This window comes from Anneissia japonica, unplaced genomic scaffold (assembly GCF_011630105.1).
Source record: "Anneissia japonica isolate Jap-2015-1 unplaced genomic scaffold, ASM1163010v1 scaffold186_len17619_cov133, whole genome shotgun sequence".
NCBI classification, from domain to species: domain Eukaryota; kingdom Metazoa; phylum Echinodermata; class Crinoidea; order Comatulida; family Comatulidae; genus Anneissia; species Anneissia japonica.
The window spans coordinates 8,210-17,754 of record NW_022695996.1 but is presented as its reverse complement, the minus strand read 5'-3'; the positions used below and the strand labels follow the sequence as shown (position 1 = coordinate 17,754).

Genomic DNA, 9,545 nt, shown 5'->3' with positions numbered 1-9,545 from the left:
AGAGCAATATTACAGTGTACATCAATGGCATTTTGGTCATTATGCAGATGCAACACTTATTAATAATACGTGAAGACGGTAGTAAGAATACTTCATCAAGCTTAGCACATTAGTGGAGTAAATATTGAAAATTGGCTCAGTTTAAAGTTCAAAGTGTATCTCCGTAAAATTCACAGAGGCACTCCCACAAATATCGTGTTGTCATTTTAGTATTTTTATTTATTAAATCAGCAAACACATAACGGCCTACAGAAGTTGTTTAGCAATGCCATTTCAAAGTCAATGGTTGTAAGTTGAAACCTCAAGTTGAAAGTTTCAAAGCAAAAATGAAGTCCTTTTCCAGTCAGTTATTATAGTTCTAAAAATGTTGTTTGGCAATATGTTTCAAAGTCATTGGTTGTTATTTCAAACAGTCTCTCAGGTCGAAAGCTTTTTACATATTTTAAACGAAGTTTCATTTTTTCCAACAAGGAAGCTAAGTTGTTTGACAATGACATTTCAAAGTCATTAGTTAAGTTGAACAGTCTCTAGTTTAAAGTTTCTAAATAGCGAAAATATTGTCCATTTTCCAATCGGCAAACACAATAATGGCCTAATGGTTGAAAGTTTCTCAATAGCGAAAATAAAGTCCATTTTCCCATCAACGAACACATAATGCCCTAACCTCTTCATGTGATGTAGGCTTACAAAAGTTGTTTGGCAATGACATTTGAAAGTAATTGGTTGAAAGTTAAAACAGTTTCAAGTTGAAAGTTTCTCAACATCATTAAAGTCCTTTCTTCCAATCAGCAAACAAAATGGCATAATCTCTTCATTTGCGCTAAGCCTGCAAAAAGGCATTTGTTTCAAAGTCAATTGTTGTATGTTGAAAGTCTGAATTTGAAAGTTCGACAGTTCCTCAATAGCGAAAATAAAGTCATTTTTAATCAAAACAAACACATATCGGTCTTATTAAATTGCTTTGTCTGCTATACAGTAAGTCTAGAAAATGTATTTGGCAATGATATTTCAAAGTCACTTGTTAGTTGAAACAGCCTCTCATGTTGAAACTTTTTAAATTTTCAAAGCAAGATTTTCTACATCTGCCATAGGCCTAAAATTGTTAGCCAATGACATTTCAAAGTCATGGTTGTAAGTTGATACAGGCTCAGGTTGAAAGTTTCTCAAGTTTCTCTTATACACATCTAGATGTGTATAAGAGAAAGGTCAAAACTCATTGCGTAATTAAACTCTTCATCTGCTACAGGTTTACAAAAGTTGTTTGTTAATGACCTTTCAAATTTACTGGTTTTAAGTCGAAGAAGCAGGTTGGAGGTTTCTCAGTTCGCAAAGCTAAGTTCTTCTGCTATTGTAGCTGTTGAGCGTTCGTTTCCATGTTCTGGTGGTTCAATGACATCCAAAGGTATAAAAAAAAATCCGTATTGCTCTGTTACGCAAAATGAAAAAGATCCCCGAGTGGCAGTACACATTTCTGTTCTTGCCGTTTGTAAGTGTGTATACTTCGTTATTCGCCAACTGCCGTATCCATCTGCAGTAGGCCTTCTAAAAGATAGAAAGTTTAAAACGTTGGCCAATTCTCTGAAAGACCTCATTATTTTTTATGTCTTCTTGTTTAGTTGCTTATACGGTTGTGCTGTGGAACAGCTTCTGTTTGGTGATTATTCAGTTGTCTGCAAAAATGACATAACCGTACTTGATTTAATTTGTTTTTCATACACACGTTTCGGTCTAAGTATGAGGTACTTTTTAATTAATTGCATTACAATACATGTAATAATAGTAAAATTATTTACTAAATTGTGATTTATTTATTCATTAGTACATAATACTATGTAGTACGCAATACCGCCAGTTACAATCCATGAGAATGCAATAATTTGACATCTAAATACATCTATACAAATAAAGTTGATTAGGCCTACTTACTTTAATATTTAAAATACGATGATTGCTGGTGATGATTCCGATCCGTTAAAAAGGTTTGTTGGGGAAATTGTCTGTATTATAGGGGAGCCTATACAAATCAACAGTCTGGAGCTCGTTGATGACGACGATCAGAAATCCCCCTGCTGGGCTTGGCTAGCCGCTACTAGGAATAGAAGAAGGGCGATATGACTAGCTGCATATTCTTCTATTACATAATATTAATATTGCACTTAGCCTCAAATAATGTAGGCCAATACAACAATAATGTTGTATCAAAGACAAACTTGCGTCTAAGGGGGTCCTGGCTAACGGTATTAAGACGTATTAATGACTATATTTAATATAAACGGTTTGGCATTTCATACCTACAGTACAATTAAGGGCGACTTCAAACGTGAACTTCACCAATTACCAAGATGAACTCCTTGAGTATTCAACGCTCACTGTACATAGCACCTGTCGGTAAAACACAAAATTGTTTGTGGAAATACAGGTGTAAAAAACTGGATACGTATGCGTGCTGACTTGCATGAAGGTCTACCATAATTTGTATGTATTTCATACCTACAATACATACATACATATGTCTCTTATACACATCTAGATGTGTATAAGTGCTAGTGGCGTCATAAAACACCAGCTGATCCGCCAATAGTAGAACATGTTCGAGTTCAGCCTTGATCGTCCAATCATTTCTCCGATATCGTTTTTGAATCGATCGTATCCGTACATCCACGAAATCACCAAACACTCCAGGGTGGCATAGGTAAGAATGTTGAAACCAGCCGCGTATGAATCTAAAAGTCCAATCCAGTATACCCCCGCCTGTAGTGCCAAGTTAAAAAGTAAATTCAAATTAACGGTAGTCAAGAGCCAACGAAAAGGACATTATTATATTGTGTATACAGAGAAATAATAATCCAAACAAACGACAGGCCATAAATATTATGCAAATTTACAAATCTTACTGTCGAAAATAAAATAAGCCCTACATCAGGGCATCTTAAAAAATGCATTATTTCAAAAATTTACATAATTTTGCATAATTTATTTCATTAGCCAATCATAATTCGCCAAACGACTGTCCTTCAGACGATATTTCTAATCATTTTTCATACCTCAGTTACGCAGATGGTGCTCGCTAGAAACATACTGCAACATGCAACTAAAAGCACCCATGCCTTCTTGATTCGAAGCTCCGGGAAAATATCAGTAATAAATGTCACAATGGTCTCCATAATGGTGAACTAAAACAACAATATAATAGACGAAAGATTAATTTGAGGTTCAGTGACGTCACGTAGTTTGTGGGGCCCTGGCGCTGACTGTTATTGGGGGGCCTCATACATGCCAAGTTTGACAAATTTGCAGGCGTGAGACTTTTGTTCTAAAACCTCTCCCCTGGGGTGGGGTGTCCGGGCATCCCCCGAAATGGTTTTGTCCTAGGTACCCGGAATTGTTTGCTACTTTAGGGTTGTATTCTTACAACTGAAAATCTGTTAGGTATCCACATTTTTTCATGAGAAATGCATATTTCTGTCATCCACGATCGAATCTATCCTACTGACATGAGCCGCGCACGTGGCAGCTAGCAGTATGTTCTTGATGCTATTGATGCAGCTACTGTAGTTTGATCTGATCTGATCGAAAAACTAGTAAGAGGAATATTTATTTTTTTTCAGACAATTATCAGAATTTATCAACTAAAGAATACAAGAGATATCATGACAAAATAAATGCAAAATTATATGATAATAATGGAATTATGAAAGAGACATCAGAAAAAAAATTGAATAGGCCTATCTGAACATTTTTACGTTGAAGTCAAGCTCTTGTTTAAAGATCCATGAATTCAATTTTGTTAACTACAATGTTGGGGCCCCTCGTACCTGGGGGAACTGGCGCTCCGCCTCCCCGTTAGCGCCCGAGTGTGACGCCACTGTTGAGGTTAATCATTAATATATATTGTGTGGATTGGTAAGGAACGCGTGGCGTTAGATACATTAGTTCCCACGGTTCACGTCAATCATCCACTACGCTGTTAAACAACGTGTCAAATATAACAATACATTTGACAGTATAATTATTACTTGATTAAACAGTCAGAGCTTCATTAGCGGATGGATATTGGAAATCGACGCGTGAAAGGTATCATTAGTGGATGGACATTGAAATTCAATATTTTCCAATTGACCAATATGCACCAGGTGTTAACGCAGTAATCGCAGTTTCATTTAACATGTGATTAATACATTTTTTGAATCATAGTCATATCCACTTCATTTTAAATTTACGCAAATTAAACATTTCAAAAATATGTTTTTTAAACATTTCTTACCTGGCTATCAAGTCCCAAAGACAGTAGCATTAGGAAGAACAAGACGGCCCATACCGGTGCAAAGGGCATTCTCCCAAGGACATCAGGGTAGGCGATGAAAGCAAGGCCAAAACCTGAATTATTATTGTTGAACAACGATAATTGCAATTATAAGATATGTTCGAAAAATAATTTTCAATATTTAAGTTAGATGTGAAATAGTCATATTACTATTACAGTATGTTTGCTGTAACTTATTAGGTACTAAAGTATGACATGACATAACATCGAAAGTAGACCAGTAAACACTCCTCCCTTTACACCATTTTTTGCAGACTACTCTATATAATGACTTGTATCTAAATCCAATGGGTGTTATAAACTCGGAGGGAAATCAAAATCATTTAAAAATCCCCATTTAAATACATACAATATAAAAAATGATGAGTTATTAAAGTTTATTATGTTGAGCTTATTTGAAAATTATTAAAACTATTTAAATTAATTGATTACTCTGTACTTTGTATTAATTTTTAAATCTCTTAGATTACAATTAAATAATAGAGCGATAGTAGTGCATCGTAAGTAGGCCTATCGTACTTACCCTGATCAACCACCTCACTGACGTCACGGCCGAGTTCGTGTGCCATAAAGCCCAGAATGGAGAAGATGACGAATCCAGCAAATACACTAGTCACACAATTGGCAATTGCAATTAAAATCGCGTCGCTATCAAAAGAAAAATAATCTACAGTAACATTTATAAACTCGTCATCCATATAGTTTGCCTCAATGATCGAGGGTTGAGAGTGACAGACAGGTGACCGCCAAAATATTTCTGCGTTTAATTTCCTACATTAAATTTAATTTCTATACCATTTAATAGCAGATAAATGCGATCAATTGTGGGTCACTTCGGAAAGTTAAAAGATCGTTAGGCCCTACTATTTTAGTATGACTGTATTATTTAATAGTTTATACACATGGATTTCAAAATAAGGAAGTGGCTATTGTTATTTCTACACAAGTTTTAAACAAATTCTGAATTCGGATTGGATGTTATTGTATGTAAAAATGGATTAGTACAATAACACCCAATCAGAATTAGGAGTAAAGCCGTCACTTACAAGCAGCAGTTGTTGTGGAACCGGTTGTAAGAGGACAATGTAAGTAGACCACCCCATGATGCGCTAAGGGAGAAGAAGATTTGCACGGCAGCATCCATCCATACCTGTCAATGAATGAATGAATGAATCAACCAATCAATTAAACAAACAAGCAGTATTGAGGTGTAATGTACATTTAAAGTGTACTTGCAATGATATTAAGATGATGATGATTAAGATGGCACCTATGGATGGCCGGAACTCGCAGACTTAAATTTGAATATAATTTTCTTTTTTTTTCTCCACTTGAATTAAAACCTAAGTAAGCCAAACATTCTTGAAGTACTGCACCTCTTATTACTAGGGATTCAAAAATGTTAATGAGCTTAAATGCCAGCTGAAAATGAATGTTTAATTAAATTTAATGTTTTCAATAATCCATTTTATATATTATAATTTGGCCTTTCTTAATGGTTTGGTGTAATTATTCTTCTTTGTTTTCCATTAGAGACTTAATTAACATGAATGAGTAAATTTTAAGTTAAGTATTTTGGAAAATGTGTTTTATATAATTTTAACTTGGCATCCTTTGTGGTCCAGTATTTATTTGTAATAAAATAACTGATTATAAAGTGCTGAAATTAAAAAATTTTTTTAGCCTTCTTTGTGGTTTTAATGTACTTTTATACTTGAATTTGAATCATTTATGCGTCTCATTTAAACATGGTTGTATCTCATCTTATTGAGGTCCCTATGGAAAGCGGTGCTTACTCTAATTCAGGGGCTGTCTCTTATACACATCTAGATGTGTATAAGAGACAGTATATATATAATTTATATAATGTAATGTATATATAATATATAAATGAATATACAAATGAGATAAAGATAGATGAAGGCCCATTTTTTTGTTATAAATTTTGTTGGATAAATCAAATTCATGCATTAAAATGTTGTTGTGACAGAAAGTATTATTTTCATATTTAAAATATTTCAATTTATCAAAAGGCACAAATGGCAGAAACAGAAATTGTATGTGATGTAGGGCCTAAATGAAAATTTAGTAAAAATTAAAATGTTAAATTGATAGTGAAAAACATATATATAAAAAAAGAGTCATAATTAAAAATCTTTACCTGAAATACTCTTCGCTTGGTAGTTTTCTGAGTGCTTTGAATGGATCCGTATAATTTGACAAGTCCGTTACTCCAGTCGTTTTGTTGTATTCCACACGATAATACTCTTTAAGGTCCTCGGAAAGACTGGACACATCAACGCACGTGTTGTTATCGGTCATGATGCTATGACCAGTGCGTAAGCAGTCTTCATAGAGACCGTAGCACATGTCAGTGTTCCATTTGTGACCGCAGCCAATCCACGGCAGTGTGTTGGTGAATGAAGAAATTGTGTAATATATTGTATAAGTAAGAATGACGTTGTAGTAGACACCAATAAAGATTGACACCAGCACCATTCCATAACCAATGCCTTGAAAGTAAAATAAAACCCAAATTACAATTTAAAATAATAATAATAATAATTAAAAAAAAAAAAACAACGTACAAAAAATGAGGAAAAAAAACCGAACCATCACAAGACATAAAAAAAGATGCGCAGCAACGAAATGGATAACGAAACATGTCTCATTAAAAATTAGAATAAATAAAAACGAACAAAATAAAATTAAATACACTGTTAACATTGTTATTCCATTACCAATGCCTTGAATATAACATTTGACAAATAACACAACTTTCGGACAGTCTCTAGCTTTAAATCTTATTCTTTAGATGTGAAGGTATCAATTCATTCATCAATTGTATTTTGTTTTTAAATATGTTTTGGAAATGGATGAGCTTACAGTGGCATTTGTTCTCTGTCCAAACACGGAGATGTAGACCAACGAAAAGCATAATGCAAAAATGTATTAGAATTCTCATTTAAACATTAGAATAAGAATAAAACGAACAAAAGAAAATAATGAACAACATTTTTATACGTACTTACCTCGGAACATTGGTGCTATCTTCCATGACCCGGCAGGACCAGACCTGGAGAACTGCCCGATACACAATTCCAAACAGAAAATCGGGAGTCCAGCTACGAACAACATGATCGCATATGGGATCAAAAATGCTCCTAATTTAACACAAAAAATAGTTCTTTGAAATACTATCTACTTGCTGTCAATCCGCCGATCGATCGATCGATCAATCAAGAGATCGATAAATCAATTAATATGTAATCAATCAATTAATGAACCAGCCTATATCAACCAACCAAGTGCAGTCATCAACCAATCAGTTAATGAATTAGTCAATTCTAAATGTAATTTAGTTTTAATGTTAAAGGTTGAGAAATAAGGTAATATTATGTTGATTATCTAGGTTTTTGCATTTGTTTTTTTATGCCCAGTTTCTTTTTCGTGTAGGGCCTAAATGTAATAAAATAAAATAAATAAAACTTAATCATAATAATTATGCATTCAAACTGCAATTAAAGTTTTCAAACACATCAATACAGTTCAATTAAAATTTATCGAAGTTTTATTTAAAAAAAAATATGCCTGATATTGAATATAATATTGTCAATTATCTTACCTCCACCGTTTTCATAGCATAAATATGGAAACCTCCAGACATTGCCTAAACCGACAGCATAGCCCAAGCATGACAGAAGGAAGGCCGTTTTGCTTTCCCAAGTTCCCCGATCCCCCGAAGATGAAGATCCGGATGACAATCCACTCTCTACGTCATCGCTAACTTTGGACACATTGGTGGCACCGCCTACCTCTTGTCCATTGGCACCCTTGGCTACATGAGATCCATTGGCACTATTTCCTTCCTTAGACATATCGGGGGTAAAGACGCCCGTGTATGCGCCTATTTTAGTGTCAATATCTACTTTAGGCATATCGACACTTTTGCCTACATTATTAGGTCCATTGGCGCTGCTGGCCATATCTGACACCACTTGTGAACTTGGCACTGTGATGTCAGTGGAACTATGAGAAACAGATTCGTCCTCACGTTCGAACTTCAACGACGTGTGGACACCTTCAGTAGCCTGAATTTAGAAAATAAAATAATATACAAAGCATGGTTATGGTTATTTATAATAAGGTATGTAGGCCTATAAAGCTTAGATTTCTGTAGAAAAAGATTCCAATAAAACAAAAAAAATAAATAAACTTAATAAAGTCATATTAATGCCTTAACAAAGGTGTTCCGAATTAAAACATTAAAATCACCAAACTAATTACCGGCATTCTTCTTTTCTTTCTTTTTTTTTAACTTCCTCCACATCCACACTAGGCCTACAGGTCGTGAGAAAAAGTTAGGCTGTCACAGGAACTGTACCCAGGACCCTGGCAAGCATCTTAACCACTAAGCTATTCAACTCCAATTTAATTGCTCAAATACATTTATGTTACTGGGCTTATTGCACTGTGTCGATAGTAGGCCTACGAATGCATCCTCTATCCCTTAGGTATAACTGAAACCATTATTAATAGTTACATTTGAATAGGAACTAGGCCTATTTGTTTTTGAACTAGAACCATTTCAATTACAATTAACATTTCAGTCTAGGCTAGGCTGTGTCAAGATAATAATACTTGAAAGAAAGAGACGGGAAGGCATTGTTAAAAGCCAACGGACGCAGAATTGTTTAAAAAAAAAACTATATAAAATGAATTTAACAATTTCATAATAAATATAATACCGAAATTATTACATAATTATTTGGTGAGATTACAATTGGTATTTTGAACATAAACAGTTGCGTAGTAAAAGACAGTTCATTCTGTTGCCTCACATGCTGAGGTATTATAAATCTATTACTGATAAACGCCCTCTCAAACACGACACATCTCCAAACAAAATCCATTGACTGACAAAAATTTTACTCCATATCTTTACTGTGCTTAAGTTCATTTAAAAATGTAGCTTACCGGTCCAACTCGTCTACTATATTTAAATATTTTCCAACAAGACATTAAAAAATAAGGACTAACAACAATTTAGCGTAAATCTATATTTTAGGTAAGTATTACAGGGTAGTATAATACTCTTTCTATGGAATAAAGAGATCAGCGAATTGCCATCTTTATGTAAACGAACTTGTATGCTGTGGCTGAAGTTTCTACTCTGCGCGAACGCAGCAAGTACTTGTACCAAAGAACTTAAATAGCAGAA

The 9,545-nt window shown here is 34.2% G+C and overlaps 1 protein-coding gene and 1 long non-coding RNA gene across 2 annotated transcripts; both read right to left on the bottom strand.

Annotated features, from left to right (window-relative positions):
• Positions 1-1,205: 1,205 nt before the first annotated feature.
• Positions 1,206-2,449, bottom strand: LOC117101681. Its single transcript, XR_004444300.1, has 3 exons — positions 2,292-2,449; positions 1,927-2,086; positions 1,206-1,670 (listed from the first exon to the last, which is right to left on the bottom strand). It is a non-coding gene; the product is annotated as an uncharacterized LOC117101681 (long non-coding RNA).
• A 77-nt stretch (positions 2,450-2,526) lies between these two features.
• LOC117101680 (sodium- and chloride-dependent neutral and basic amino acid transporter B(0+)-like) lies at positions 2,527-8,617 on the bottom strand. The gene is made up of 10 exons (XM_033241708.1): positions 8,612-8,617; positions 7,950-8,415; positions 7,357-7,488; positions 6,486-6,837; positions 5,612-5,702; positions 5,371-5,474; positions 4,848-4,972; positions 4,265-4,377; positions 3,045-3,173; positions 2,527-2,751 (listed from the first exon to the last, which is right to left on the bottom strand). Exons 1-10 carry the CDS (start codon positions 8,615-8,617, stop codon positions 2,527-2,529), a joined length of 1,743 nt encoding a protein of 580 aa, XP_033097599.1.
• Between the last annotated feature and the right edge of the window lie 928 nt (positions 8,618-9,545).